The following is a 14,838-nucleotide window of genomic DNA, read 5'->3' on the forward strand; positions in this document are numbered from 1 at the left end:
TTCTGCACAATTATGAAGCCTGAATCATTTCTAGTTAACCGGCGAATTCAGCCAAATAATTCTCGCTAAAGTACAGGAACACTTCGTTATGTCTGTGTAAAGACTACAAGTTTGCACTGTCTACTTTCATTATTTTAAAATATCTTCAACTATTCTTGATTTCATTTACGAGTATCGGTTTCAATATTGTCGGTGACACTACTATATACACACACAACACAACATGTTTGCATATCAAAAGACTATAAACATACCACTTTTTTAAGACAGTTGAGGTAAAAAAATAGATACCTAACTTCAGCGAGATGACAGTTCTCAAAATAATATAACAGCACTGGCAATAATGCGAATGGAAACCGTTTTGTAATACCCCATCAAATGATAAAGTTAGGAAATGTATTGCTTTCATATTTTTCATACGACGACGATTGGCAAAAAACCGTCAGAGTATATATTTGGGAGTCGTGGAACGGAAAACAAGTCAGACGTTTTCCCATGTGACGACACTTTTCCTGAATCGGTCGGATCTTGTCTTTATATATAGTCAAATTTTATGATAATCCCAGGATAAAATCACTTTCTGGTAGTCTGACTAGTCTGCAGTAAAGTTTTTGGTGCAAAAAAAAACACATACACCAAAGTACTATTTATATTTCATATTTGTTAACATTTCATTATGGATACGCACATTATTACGGAATGATGAAAAGCAGAGGTATTTTGGGGATTGGGAACAATAGGTACACATTCCTATATTGAGAATAAGCGATTTTTTATATATCATCGTATAATAAATAAATGACAGCGCTATTTATTTTGAACTGTGAACAGACGAGCCTCTGAGATGCGCAAAATGTTGAGCTTGCAGATCGATGTTTCATAGATTTAAACTTTGGTTTAAGATTATTTTACAGTGGACGGTTGTACATAAATGTTGCCAGGTTGATAACAGTGCAAGAATTAATGATTTTACAACCGATCAGAATTATAGTAGAGAGGTGTAATTACATTTTAGTAGTATATGAATTTCAAAAGCAAATTATTATTTGAAACGCCAGAAAACTTTCTGAACTATGTGCTAAGCTAAATGTCATGGATGCACAATGATTTAGGAAAACTCTTTCGGTGTGCGGCGAGCGAAATCTATCTGCTTTCGTATCTGCGCATGCTCTGTTAGGACAACCCGTACATTCTGGGGATACGTTGTGTTAGGAAGTGTTCCACATTATGAAAAAAAATTCCTACTGAGGGTAAAACATTTCGAAATTTCCTTTAAATATTGTTTCATTTTCTGAAAATTTCTTTCGTCTCGACTTTTCAAATTTAATTTATGATTTAAATGTCTGTTTAAGATAAACATGCAATATTTAGGCCCGACTTCTTCCCCAAATTCCAAGGCCCAACGGCGTGTATTTATTGATGGCTCGATCTGCAAAGCGCTTTCGATTGCAAAGCCCTTTCGAGCAACATGAATTAAAAATACAAATCTTAATTAACAAAGTTGCAAGAGCATGCGTGGGCAAGAGTTTGCAGCGTGGCAGCGTCTTCAAACAACTTAGCATCAAATGTGGTATAGCAACTGCCTAAAATAGACAAAACACTTCTCGGCGTTTCGACCTGAGGGCCTTCGTCAGGAGAGTTGATATGATAACTAACTCATACTAACTCTCCTGACGAAGGCTCTCAGGTCGAAACGTCGAGAAGTGTTTTGTTTATTTTAGGCAGTTGTTATACAACATTTAATGCTAAGTTATCTTAATTAACAAATGTAAATAATATAAAACAGACTGTTTTTTCTTGTCTGACAACGTGGGTTTCCACAAAATTATCCATTAATTTAAACGACCAAAATAAAACATGAATATCTCAGCTGCGGGAACACGCGGTCTCGGGGGCGACGATCAGGGTTTCCACGCTTATTTGCATATGGCTTTCCTGATAGCAATGAAAAAAAAAGAGGAACAAAGAACTTTTGAATGCGTAATAATATATCCTATTAACACAGAGGTCCTCAATTGCAAGGAAATTTCCTTGTATTGTGGAAACCCTGGCGAAGATTAAAAATGGCATCCCATTTTAAATTCGGTATAAAAAAAGTCTTATCGATGCAGTGAATTCACTTCAAAAAAACACTTATCTTCCCACGTGCCTTTGTTTACATAGACAGTCACAGGAAATTGATTCTCCTTATATTGCATTCTCCTTATATTCACAAGTCTGTCATTTTTAATTTAAGCAAATTTTGCTCTACGTTATGTGAAAACCATTGTTGATTTCGCTATTCGTAGCGTCCTTTGATTTTGGCTGTTTTTTTCTCGAATCGAGCGATTTTACCTTCCAGTACGGCTCGTCCATGTTGACATGATGACCGACAGAACGGTTATTATTTCGAGTTGTTTTAAACCTTTTCTTTTGAAACCAACACCGCAGTAACATCACGATTGTAAACACGGCAAATGTAGCAATAGTCGTCGATGTAACCGCAGTTATTAGTCTCAAAGGAAAGCAGTCTGAAGATTTACACCATCCCTCTTGACAGCAGCCGTCGTCACAATGGCTGTCAACTTCACACGAAAATCCATCGCAACTTTTCGCACACGTGGCGTACTTCCAAACCCCACAACACTTCTTGTCACACACTTTTATTCCATCTACATCGAAGATGGTACAGTTGTGCCTTGCTTCTGAAAGATCCACCATATCTAGGACAACCCCGACGTGGCAAAATAATGAAATCCATATACATGTATTCATTTCAAACGACGGAACTTTTTGCCTTACAGATAAACGTTCGAGGTTAGTTTTTTAATAAAAACTCACAAACTTCATCTGTTTTGGATGGACTTTTTACATGCAGTTGCCACCTGCACAAAATTGATAAAAAATGCTGCATGTTAATAGCCCAGAGCCATGAACTGAAACTTTTGTCGTATCCAAGTTGTGCTTGAAATAGAACAAAAAGTAGAAAAATTGTTTCATTCAAACTCACATAAAAACCCGATCGAATTGTCGCACCATTCAGTTCAAAGTCTGTCCACTTTGAGGACTCGCTAAAGCATTGCTCAAGAAGTAATTAGATGATCCAGTATGTCTTAAATTATTCATTATGATTTCTCTCATGCAGGCATTTTGTCTCCAAAGATCTCTATCAAAATCACAAAATCTATATTTTTAATTCATTTTTGGCACGATAACATTTTATTTTTAATCACGTTGCTACTCTTGGGCTCCTGAAACCAGTTCTCTACTGGCACATTCTTTCGCGCGTAGGGAATATGAAAGTTCCCTTCGGACTGTCCTCTGGCAAAATGTGTTGAAAAAAAGCTCAAAGAAAAACGCCTCTCGTGCGGTTTTTGAAATATCGTTAAAAAAAAACCGGCTTTCAGATGTAATTTTAAAAAAAATGATGTCCCTCAAGTGAAATCAAAAGTAATGTTTCTGTGCGTCGGTTTTGTTCATAACAACGCAGGCAGCTGATTTATTTATCGCACGTTTCAGGTTTTCCACACGCAAACTTCAGTTCATATTTATTTAAAACCATAGCGAACAAATTCTGTGTTAGATATATACAAACAGTTTGTCGTATTCTAAGAAACCGAGAAGAGAACAATTAAATTTCGGAACTGAAAAAAAATAATAACCAAGACAACTTAGACAAGATTAGGAAATATTTGCTTTGCGGATTTTGACTGGTTTTCCGCGCGAGGGAGGAACAGGATATTCACAGGATGGGCAATTATATTGTGATGTTTAAAACCGAATAATTCTTAATTGTCTGTGTGTTTTTCCCTGGCAGGAATGTTAAGAAAGCCCACTCATGTTTATTCGGAAGAATACTGAATTTTCCCATTACGGCATTAGTCATTATATACGCCTATTATAAACGAACATCATGCACAGTATTTATAAAACATACGACGTTACATGCTGGGATATACAAATTACTTCCAACTATTTAAATTTTTAATAATTCATCAAAACTTTGCGGAGGATAAAAAAAAGCTGTATACATGTTCTACTAAAATCTATATGATTTTCAGATTAATTAAAATCAGCGCTGGGTTTCACGGTTATCTGCTTCAGTCTGATACTGCATGTATATAGGTGATGCATAATTACGCATTTTCTTATCATTTGACTACAAAGTTCTGCGATAAGATATATTTGCTTATATACATGCTTAAAAAAGTTTAAAGACGACGTTTCGACGTTTACAGAACGTCATTATCAAGTCAATGAAAGTTTTAAATTGTTTGAGTTTAAATATTAAAATTGAGACAATAGAGTGGTTAATTAGAATCAAATGTCAACAGTCCCATACAAAAAGTTTTGCACGGATGGAGTCACTTTGAATATTCAAAGCAGGTTTGCATTCTTTAATATATAAGGCAATCGTATTTGTTCTGGCATTTTCTTAAGACTTCAAACTTCAATTTTCTTATCACCCTGAAATCCCATAAATCTACGCAACAATCTAATAAGTTGTAAAAAGCGTGGGGAGAAGTATTTTCCCCGCTTGTTTTATATTGACAGTGCTTTGTCTTGTTTGTTGCTGTTATTGTTGCTCTTGCATGAAGCTGTTTTTGATAATGATGAAGGCGTTTTATTTATATTATGCATCTTTGTTTATTGCATTGGTTTTTCCGTTGTTTTTAATTGGTCCCGTTATAGTTGCTGTTGTTCTTATTGCTGCTTAACTGTTGTTGTTGTTGTTGTTTCTGCTGTTGTTGTTAATGCTGTTTAATTGTTGTTGTTATTGTTGTTGTTATTGCTTTTGTTATTGTTGATTTTCTCGCTAATGCGCAACTGTTACTGTCGTCCTTAGCTGAATGCTGCCGTTTCTGTCGTTGTTGTTAAGCTGCTGTTTTTAAGTAAATTTAAAACACACATGATTCGCGTGTCAATTAGGGAACATCTGCATCCAATTTAGTATATTGTTGAGACATGAATCTCTTTGAATTCTATGTTGATTTATTGTCGAATTCTGTATAACTATAGCACGTGCATGTATATTCTCAAGTATACCACATTGACAAGATGGTAAACAAGAGCAAGTTATATCCTAGTTTGCATAGTAAAATATTAGTTTAAAGGTTAAGATCCATCAATAAACTATTACCATTGTATTATCACCGTATAATATTGAACTGATCTACGTACGTACGCGTCACGTTTGATAATCCAAGCATTCTTCGCAACTCTAAGCTTCGTTCTTTATCGTCTCCCAAATATCCGCATTGAAAAACAACTTTTCTTTCTCTTCATTTCCAGCCTCGCTCGACTTCAATTTTTTGACAACTTGTTCCGCATCAATACGCATTCCTTTAGCGACGTCGCTCACTTGTATGGCTTTCCAAAATAGGCCTGTAATCATGCAAGAAAATCTTCACCACAAGGAAAATACTGCCAGAATGGAATGGCATATCGCATTTTTGACAATATTCTTTTGAAAAAGTTTTCAAACTTTGTATATAGTAAATACCATATACAATTTTATTAGAGATGCGAGCGCTATTGCATGGAAATGTGCGATTTGTTCCAATCAAAATCTCGCTAAAATAAACACAAAGAACATACCAACTGCTTTTTCAACAAATCTTTTATCCTGACCGCGATCAAGAAGACCCGGTCGAAAAATACTGAGACGGTCAAAATTTAACTTTTTACAATCTTCTTCGATCTTAAATGGTGAAAGGAAAACAATATTATTTATATATTGGATAAAGATGATTGGTCATTTTCCGATATTGACGTAGTTTGGGAACTTTTCGAAGGCAACTTTCACGCCTGAAGCGAGCATATTCAAGGGACTATTGCATAAACACACATAACACCAAGTCTGGCGACTTTAGGGCCTGTTTACATAGAGGGAGTTATCCCGGCTAGGCGAGGTAAAAAGCGCATCACATCAAAGGCAAAACCTGATTAGTCTTCATTATATGCAGTTTTCACCTCGCCTAGCCGAGATAACTCGCTCCATGTAAACAGGCCCTTAACAAGCAGTGGAAATATAATATAAAATCAAAAGATAAATAAGATAAAATCATCTTCGTCTTCGATGAAACAAATGGCAAAACGAAAAATTAAAACTTATCATGAACCAGTTTTAAAATCAAAGAACTTAACTTGACAAAACGAAATTAAAGACCAAAGAAACGAACTTGGCGAAAAATAGAAGTATATACCCCGCACTCCCCGAATTGTCAGTAAGAGGAATTATACTTATAATGGAACTTTATAATTTGAAATTGAACAACTTATATTAGCCAAAGCAGACAAGATGAATCGTTGTTAAAATCTATCACTAAAACACTACTTCTAACGAATGAGTAATACAAATGTGAAAATACCTTGATTGTCTATGTGAAAATTGTTAAATTTTAGATTGAAAGGACTATTAATTACCTGTCCTTTAGTTTTCATATACAAAAACCAGCTGTTTGCATTCGCTCCCGTGGATGTTAAAAGTGACATGTGTTTCACTCCACATTCCTTTGCTATTTCAACACATTTCATTGGATAATCATGGTCTATTCGGTAGAAGGCTTCCTATCAAAACACAGAATAGATTATAACCATTACGGCTTAAAACATATGCTCCAAAATGATCTAAAAATTAGTGAATCGTGAGCTAATTTTGGAGTCAGAATATCGACATTTTTAATCCCTGCAACTTTTTTACAAAACATAAATTTCAAGCGCATTTAAACTATAGCGAATCTTATCTACTACATATGAACTAGAGAGATAAAGCTTCCCACGTTTTGTGAGACAATTTTTAAAACTATGTATGCGGATCAAATTTAGGAAGCATCCATCCAGATTTTTTTAGATCAGTAATGTCAGGTCAATTTACATACGCACATATCAAAGTGACAGGAAGAGATACTGATAAAATACATAATAAGCCTGTGTTTACTACAACCTGTCGTTTAAACTCGTGGTTCATTGTGATTGAACGATTGAAGTCGACGTGGAGGACAACTGGTATTACAACACACATCGCCAGTCATTCAGTGACTAGACCTGATTATATGGCATTTTTTAAAGCACTTGCACTGGCTTATATAAATCCCGTGTTTAAAAGTTTTTGAAGCCGAACGGAACGGAAGTAGAAAAAACCAAGTCATAATAAACAGTCTTTTATTACATCGGGCGAAATATACCGACATGCTAATGTCTAGTAAGGTCATTATTTTCATAACATGCCTTTATATGGCATCGCAAATACTAGCTAATAGCGATGAGGACGAAGACGACCCGAAGAAGAGCATGGAAGCGCTCGGAACGTTCTTTAAAATGATGTCTGGCACGGATAAAGAGTGTAAAATGAGTTGCCCGGAAGGATCGGTGCCATTGCCGCGACCTGGTCATGTTCCGAGCAGCAATGGCTGTGGATCTTTAGGTATAAAGCTGGATACGAGCATGTTTCCAGGTTTCGAGGGGTGTTGTGACTCGCACGATAAATGCTACGATACTTGTAACGAAGACCGGGACGAATGCGACGAATTATTCAAGGAATGTTTAGGCGCCGTTTGCCAGGAAGTCAAACAAGTTCGGTCGTCGGACCAAACTCAACTTTGCGATAACGTCAGCGGGGTAATGCAGGCGGCCGCGGTGGGCCTGGGGTGCTCGTCTTTCAATCAAGCACAGAAGAGCGCATGCGTGTGCAGCGGGCACGCCATTGAAGAAGATGGCGACAGCAACAAAGGCACAAAGGGTGAACTGTGACTTACGTTGAAAATGTAAAGAAATTGACAGGAAATTAATATTTATAATATAAACAAATTGTGTAAAAACTTATATTTGATGCAGTTTTTGTCATGGGGGAGGGGAGGGGGACTTCATGTTGAAGGCAAAGTAACAATAGACTCTTTCAAAGTCTTTGTCCTGAGACAAAAGAAAATTCAACAGCAACATGAATGAATTATACCTGCTATAGCAAGAAAAACATATCACTCATGCATCTTGGTATTGGGATTTCTATTGTCTTTGAAATGCCAGATCCTGATCAGGGTAAGTCAGAATAAATTACTACAGCTCTCACTTGCAATTGTATTGGTACATTTCTATGTAAACATTTTCTTTAGAAATGAATAACCAATAGCATTGTTAATGAGGTATTTTGAATTACAAGTTAGGCTGTGTTATTTATTCTAACTTAACCTGAATCTGCCAATGTGTCTTTGCATTCCTGTAAAATGGTGATAGGTTCCTGAAACTCATCTATTAGTATTCAAATATATTACATTCTTCCCTGATGTACCCCAGACAAGAGATTTCATTTTAATAAAAAATTAAATGGTCACAATCTCCACCCAGTTGGTCTACCAAGCTGTACAAAACAAATATTTCCACTTTTTAAACATGGCCTGGAAAATGATATGTAAAAAGAGAAAAGACATAATGGCATACATACAGCAGATCCTGCAACCTTTCTTGTTGTTCCCATTGTATTGAAAAACACATCTCCATCTTGAAAATGCTCACCAACAGTATCCTTTGTAAGAGTCTCAAAATCTACAATATAGAATACATATTACTCTTCACATCAATTTGGGATTTGATAGACTTACATACACAATGCACAAAATATGAGATCTACAGACTTATTCTTTACTTTACTAAAAACTTTACTATACTTAACCAAAAACTTTACTAAAAGGGACTCACAACAGTCATGACTAAATGAAAACTGTGCTTAATCAAAATACTTACCAACAGTGACTTGCACCAACCGACCTTCACTCTCTGCCTCAGCCTGTTTGACATTGTACTCGTCAGGTACTGTTGCATTTCTTCGGCCAAGGACAACGACTTTGGAAAAATTCTAAAAGTGACAACTTCATATTAGAAAGATGCATTAATTCCACAACCAGTAACATATATTTGTACCATTTTCATGGTAATTTAAGTTAGTGTTGAAAACCAATGTCTTTCTTGAATATATCTTTTCATATCTGTCTATAGACACCCAGTAATTATTAAATAGACTATTACGATGCCTGTTATTATTTCCTATTGCAAATATATCAACTTATAATCATTACACCAAATATCTAATCAGTGACACGACCACGAAGACTGTTTACATCACTGCTCTTTTAAGTGAGGTCCACATTCAACCAAACTAGCAAATGTGCAAGCATGCAACTAGTGTGGTGTTCCCACTCAAACGAAATTTACGTATTTCACTGGTATAATAGTTACATAACTTTAATGTAATTGTAACATAATTGTCACGCAACTTAATGATTGCGTGATAAACATCGCTTGATAGTCGATCATGCTAATGTTTTAAATTATCACATCATCAAGAAATGATATAAGATAAATATACCACCTTTGAGCTCAGAAGTTCTCCAACTAAACACTTTCCGACAGCACCAGTTCCACCGATAACGAGAGCTTTTAAATTCATTGTTTGTTCACTTTCAACGTTTGCAGATGCCCCCTCGCTTTCCGCCATGTTTGTTTATCTTTAGTGGGGTCAAGTTTCTCTCATATCGAGAGAGGTCAACTTCGAACCGCTCCCATCGCTTCCTTTTTCGCGCCTTTTTCTTCGCGCACTTTTTTTCGCGCGTTCTTTCCTGTTTTCGCGCTCTTTTCAAACACTGCTTTTTTACCGTTTCCGCTTGGTAATACAAAATTGGCCACCCTTTGCTGGACTTTTTAACATATAATAAAACTAGGCTTGACTCCTTGGTCAAAGAAAGAGTTTAAAGTTTAGAGTGAAAGTGAGCATTAAAGACGGCGCCAGGCGAGAGAAAAAGGCGGTAAGCGCGACAAGAAGGCCCCAGGCGAGACAAGAAGGCGTCAGGTGAGACAAGAAGGCGGCAGGCGACACAAGAAGGCGCCAGGTGACACAAGAAGGCGCCAGGCGAGACAAGAAGGCGCCTGGCAAGACAAGGGGACGTCAGGCGAGACAAGAAGGCGCCAGGCGAGACAAGAAGGCGCCAGGCGAGACAAGAGGACGCCAGGCGAGACAAGAGGGCGTGAGGCGAGACAAGAAGGCGCCAAGGCTTTTAGATTATTTTTGAGATCAAAGCACAAAGGTTTCTGTGATAATTGCATTACATTTCAAATTATTTTTGTAGTCAACCATACGAAATGTTCAGTTTAATAATATAGAACTTTGGATTAAAATAGAAATATTCTTTAATGGCAGCAATGTCGAATTATATGTATGGGATAAAGTGCTTTGTCGTTAGCAGTATGAGATATACAAAAAATGAGTTTTCTTCTAATTGATAAAAATCAGGCAATAGTTTGCACTGATGGAGCTTAACTTAAGCTTGTCTGCATGTAGGCAAGAACTGTTCTAACTTCAAAGAGAAAGCACAGAACAATTCAAAGCTGGTGATTTTATGAAGAAATACTTTTCGTTTCCATTTTGCATCTATGACTTGAATGACCTATCACTGCGCCTCTGCAACGCTAGGCACCAGGAATTAAAGGATTGGTCAACTCTTAATACAAACCCGAACATCAGGATTAAAAAGATTGACATCACAATAAATGATACCCCCTCGAAGATGAATCTTGGCGCGAAAATTTTCCAGACCATCAGATGACGACGGTGTACGGCCGCTGCCGACATTGTTCCGAGTAACTATGTAAGAAGTAAGACGGATGTTAAGAAGTTTTCCGGCCTCGAAATATAAAACATTTGTGCGAGCAAGAATTTAGGAAATTGCTAAATCCTATATCCTTACTAGGGATAAACCTACCCTGAATCCTTTACAGACTTGATACAACACAAAGCTTCGGAACATGTCGGAACGTAACGTCGTCGGATTCTCGTGGTAAATAAGCTCACCAGTGAGGCTGCGATTGTTGTCGTCGATGGTTTCACTGTTTATGGATTGCTTTCTCCACAAAATAATCAACGGCAAAGCGATCGTAAATAAGACATCCGATGCAAATGTATTGAGCAATATCAAAAACCCTAAAAGTATACAAATGTTTCTATCTCATAAAGCTGTAATTTATCATGATCTTTTGGAGATAAGAACAAAAAATGCACTTGAAGCAGCAACTCACCAGGTAAATAGAAGCTGTTCATATCTCCAGGAAGACCAACAAATGCTGCTTCAAACCGTATTGCAGGAAATGTGGCCTGGTGACCGGTGGAATAGAAATTGTGAGAAGCCATCGTCATCCAAGTCATCACTGGAACCAATAAAGAACCTAAAGAAAAAGGAATTATTTATGTATGACTAAATCTAATCTAAATCAACTAAATCGTGGCTTTGGTTATGTATGAATAGTTTACATACACTGAGAATTTGCTTCTTGTGACGACATCATTCTGTTAAGCTCCAGGAACAAATACATCTGCGCCAACATGAGCGTCACACTAGGTCCCAGACTGTCACCGAGAACAACGGCCACAGGTAACGCGAAGCAAGTCAACAGAATCAATACTGCCGACGAATAGACAGTCCCCAAACCATAGACATAGGGTATGTCTTTAGCATCGTCTGGTTCACTCATTTCGGACCTTAGTTGCCTAAAAATCTGCACCACAGAATTTCTCATCGCCTGCTCCCTGGTGGATATCGAAGGCTCACTATTCAAATCACTTGATTGGACAACGAAAGCTGTGATTGGTTGGTAGAGTAAACAACACAGAACGCCCAAGCAACAAATGTACAGAATACACGGAGTAATGATTTGTTGAAAAACTCCAATGACAGGATTTTCATCCATCATTCTCGCGGGAACGTACTGAAGCAGCCAATGAACGCACGCAAAAAGCGCGCCAAATGGCAATGCGTATTTGACAGCGAGAACGGAACACGAGTATCCATTCAAATTTCCATCAGTTCGAAGTCGAAATATCACGGAAGCTGGTATGAGCAAAAGAAACAGCGAGGCTAACCAGACATGGTAGCCATTTTGTTTTGAGTCGTTAAACGATGTTTTCAAGAATTCCGCTAACTCGCAAGCCTTCTGTTCTTCACGGCAATGCGAAAATAACGAGCTCAAGCGAAACGAACCCATTAATGCAAATAAACAAGCTAATTCCCGTCTATGTTTCCCCAAAGCGGCCCAGATTGCCCCTCGTTTTTTCTTGTCTTTTCTGTTTTGAATTCTGTATCCCTTAGTATTTTCAATTTCCAATACCTTCACAGCGGCAACAGCATTTGTTAAAATATCTACAACTAGAACCAGAAGTATTGTTTGCAAGAAAAATACTAAAATCTTGTCTTCGTTGACAACATAACTGTTTGAAAAAAAAATGATGAATTGTGCACAAAGCACGAATACTGTAGCATATTCCTTTAACTTGATGTGATCAAAATAATCTTTCTTAAAAGCAAAAATTCTTGAGTGCATTTTAAAAAGTATACCAGCGATTCCATACAGAAGAAATAGCAAGAAAAATAGCGAAACGTAGCCTTGGAAGAGGACCATTCCCGGAACGATGACCAACGCAACTGCTTTGCCAAAATTGTTAAGATTTCTTGAGAGATCACCATTTAAAAGCAAGTCTGGTACAAATACCAATAGCAGACTCACCATACACGATACGGCCATAGCAAAAATTCCAGTCTGAATAGCAGGCACATCGAATTTCGCCCAAACCTCTCGACAAAGTTTTCTTATCTGTTTTAAAAAAGAAAGATAATCAGCTTTCTCCCCTTGTGAAATATCATCGCCAAATTTTGGGAAATTTTGCATTAATTCGTCGATAACAATTTCTTTCTTGAATACAGATTGTTTTATGGCGTCTAAGGCCTGCGAAGAGATATCATTCGATAGCTTGGTGTATTCTGATACGTATCGATCAACCTGTCGGACATTGAGTTCAAGAGCATGAAGTATCGATATATTTTTCGGCAGGATTTCTGACCCTGAGTTCTCGAAGAGGCTTGGCACTATAATTCCGAGATTCGAGTATGGAATAGGTTGCCCAAGTAGTAAGGAGAACGTCGGAACGAAATCACTTTGTGAAACAACTTGGTCTTCCTCGCGCTAAAAATAGAAATATTTTATAAGAAAAAAGTTAACGCAGACTTTCCTTGAAATTAGGATTCTCCCTGCCTTACTAATTGGTTAGTCAAAGTTGTACCTGTGTATCTGAGAAAAGTTTGCTGGGACTGTACACAAATAGACCAGCATGCACTTCGTCATCACTGTCACCACCATGATCACCAGACTTTGTCATACCATGATCACCAAATACCATCAGTATGGTTTCATTGTCTAGTTCATTCACCACAGAACTTGATTCATGAATAAAATAATAATTTGTATCACTATGACTTTATAGGACAGTCTTATCTATTAAACTGGGATTAAACCAAATTTAAACTTAAGACAGTCTGCCTTGGCTATTAAGGATAAAAGTGAACAGGAAATTAATTCCCCTACATCCTTTTGGATACTAATGTTATATGCATATTTTCATTTTACTTCCTGAGATTTCTTTTGGTATAGAAAGAAGTGCAGTATGCTGTCTACATACCTCAAGACTTGATCCATCTGGGTCAACTTCTCGGCCATGGCAGGATGATATGGTCCATACCTATGACCACAGTGATCCACCCCAAGAAAATGAGCGATGATCACATCCCAATCAGGTTTCCGAATCTCGGGAATCAAATGAGATATCACTCCATTATCAACTGTGTGGAGATCTTTGACATTGAATGAGGGATATGGGTAATGCCTATCAAAATGATCTATAAAATAGCCACACTCAATTAAAGGTAAGTTCTTACAATTTATTAAACATTGAATAATCATAACATTGAATAATTTGTTAACAAATAATAAAAATGGTAATACTGTTGCAATGGTGACAATTGCATGTTAATATGGCAAGTTTTTGGTTTGACAAAAACTATGCAAAAATTAATTGTACATATTTTAAAATTTAATTCGATTTTACTTACTTGGGAACAATCCCATCCAGGTATCGTCACCCATAAAGACAATTCTCTTTCCACGTCTTTTCAGTTGTGTGATGATGTTATCCTCGTGAATCTCAGAACTGGCGAAATTACTTCCAGCGTCAATGAATGTTGGTAAGCTACCTAACATTGGCCAAAACTTAACATTAACTGATGACAGACATCTCTGAACAGATTCAATGGTGGAAAATTATATTTTGCATGCACTGCGTCTGCATAGCTTCTCTTTGCACTGGTGTACTTTTGAGACACATGTGAAAAGAAATCCAATCCTGGTACCACCCACAGCCCATGACCCTGGCCCCCAGCAACCCTCTAAATAAGGGGTCCACTTTGTCATAATGTCCCACATCTAATAACCAAGCAAGAACCTACCAGTTGTGAGGCCTTTTATTCTCTGCATAGTAGTTGTAGGTGGATCAGCCACAAACTTAAATATTCGTCCATGACCAGACCTCGTTTTCAAAACTTCATTGATTATTTCCAGCTTGTTTTGAAAACTTAAAGCATCCTTCGTTTCCAAAGACTCGTTATACAACATGAAATCATATCTCAGCGCGTCGATAACGATCAAAACTGCCTTCTTAAATCGAGCTGTCCTCCAACAAGAGCCAAATTCTTGGAAAACATCATGTGCATGGAAGAAGGTAGAATTCGAGATGACATCACTGCATTTGCTGTTTTGTGGCACAACCACACGCTTCAATAAAAATCCCCGCGTGAAAATATATATCCCGAAGAAGAAGAAAGCAGTTTGTAGGATCAACACTAACGATAATTTCCCACCATGTTTTGTAATTCCCATAGTATTTAATTTTTTCCACAAATTCAATACTTCTTTTTGAAATTTGAATGAAAAATATTCGACTGCAGTACGTCGTGTAATTCACACAAATGTGATCCAAATCGATGTACA

At 37.2% G+C, this 14,838-nt stretch overlaps 3 protein-coding genes across 3 annotated transcripts; 1 reads left to right on the plus strand and 2 right to left on the minus strand.

Annotated features, from left to right (window-relative positions):
• Positions 1-3,323: 3,323 nt before the first annotated feature.
• Positions 3,324-9,732, minus strand: LOC114534543 (oxidoreductase HTATIP2-like). Its single transcript, XM_028556003.1, has 6 exons — positions 9,344-9,732; positions 8,719-8,830; positions 8,420-8,520; positions 6,406-6,549; positions 5,578-5,680; positions 3,324-5,364 (listed from the first exon to the last, which is right to left on the minus strand). Exons 1-6 carry the CDS (start codon positions 9,467-9,469, stop codon positions 5,201-5,203), a joined length of 750 nt encoding a protein of 249 aa, XP_028411804.1. The 5' UTR covers positions 9,470-9,732; the 3' UTR covers positions 3,324-5,200.
• Positions 6,915-7,860, plus strand: LOC114534545 (group XIIA secretory phospholipase A2-like). Its single transcript, XM_028556004.1, has one exon. The coding sequence runs from the start codon at positions 7,171-7,173 to the stop codon at positions 7,729-7,731; it is 561 nt and encodes a 186-aa protein (XP_028411805.1). The 5' UTR covers positions 6,915-7,170; the 3' UTR covers positions 7,732-7,860.
• A 446-nt stretch (positions 9,733-10,178) lies between the features above and the next one.
• On the minus strand, positions 10,179-14,749 carry LOC114534553 (GPI ethanolamine phosphate transferase 3-like). The gene is made up of 8 exons (XM_028556015.1): positions 14,298-14,749; positions 13,905-14,045; positions 13,475-13,691; positions 13,079-13,232; positions 11,280-12,981; positions 11,044-11,190; positions 10,731-10,948; positions 10,179-10,612 (listed from the first exon to the last, which is right to left on the minus strand). Exons 1-8 carry the CDS (start codon positions 14,725-14,727, stop codon positions 10,400-10,402), a joined length of 3,222 nt encoding a protein of 1,073 aa, XP_028411816.1. The 5' UTR covers positions 14,728-14,749; the 3' UTR covers positions 10,179-10,399.
• Positions 14,750-14,838: the final 89 nt, after the last annotated feature.

Source organism: Dendronephthya gigantea, unplaced genomic scaffold (assembly GCF_004324835.1).
Source record: "Dendronephthya gigantea isolate DGI-Jeju-01 unplaced genomic scaffold, DenGig_1.0 000102F, whole genome shotgun sequence".
Lineage (NCBI taxonomy): Eukaryota > Metazoa > Cnidaria > Anthozoa > Malacalcyonacea > Nephtheidae > Dendronephthya > Dendronephthya gigantea.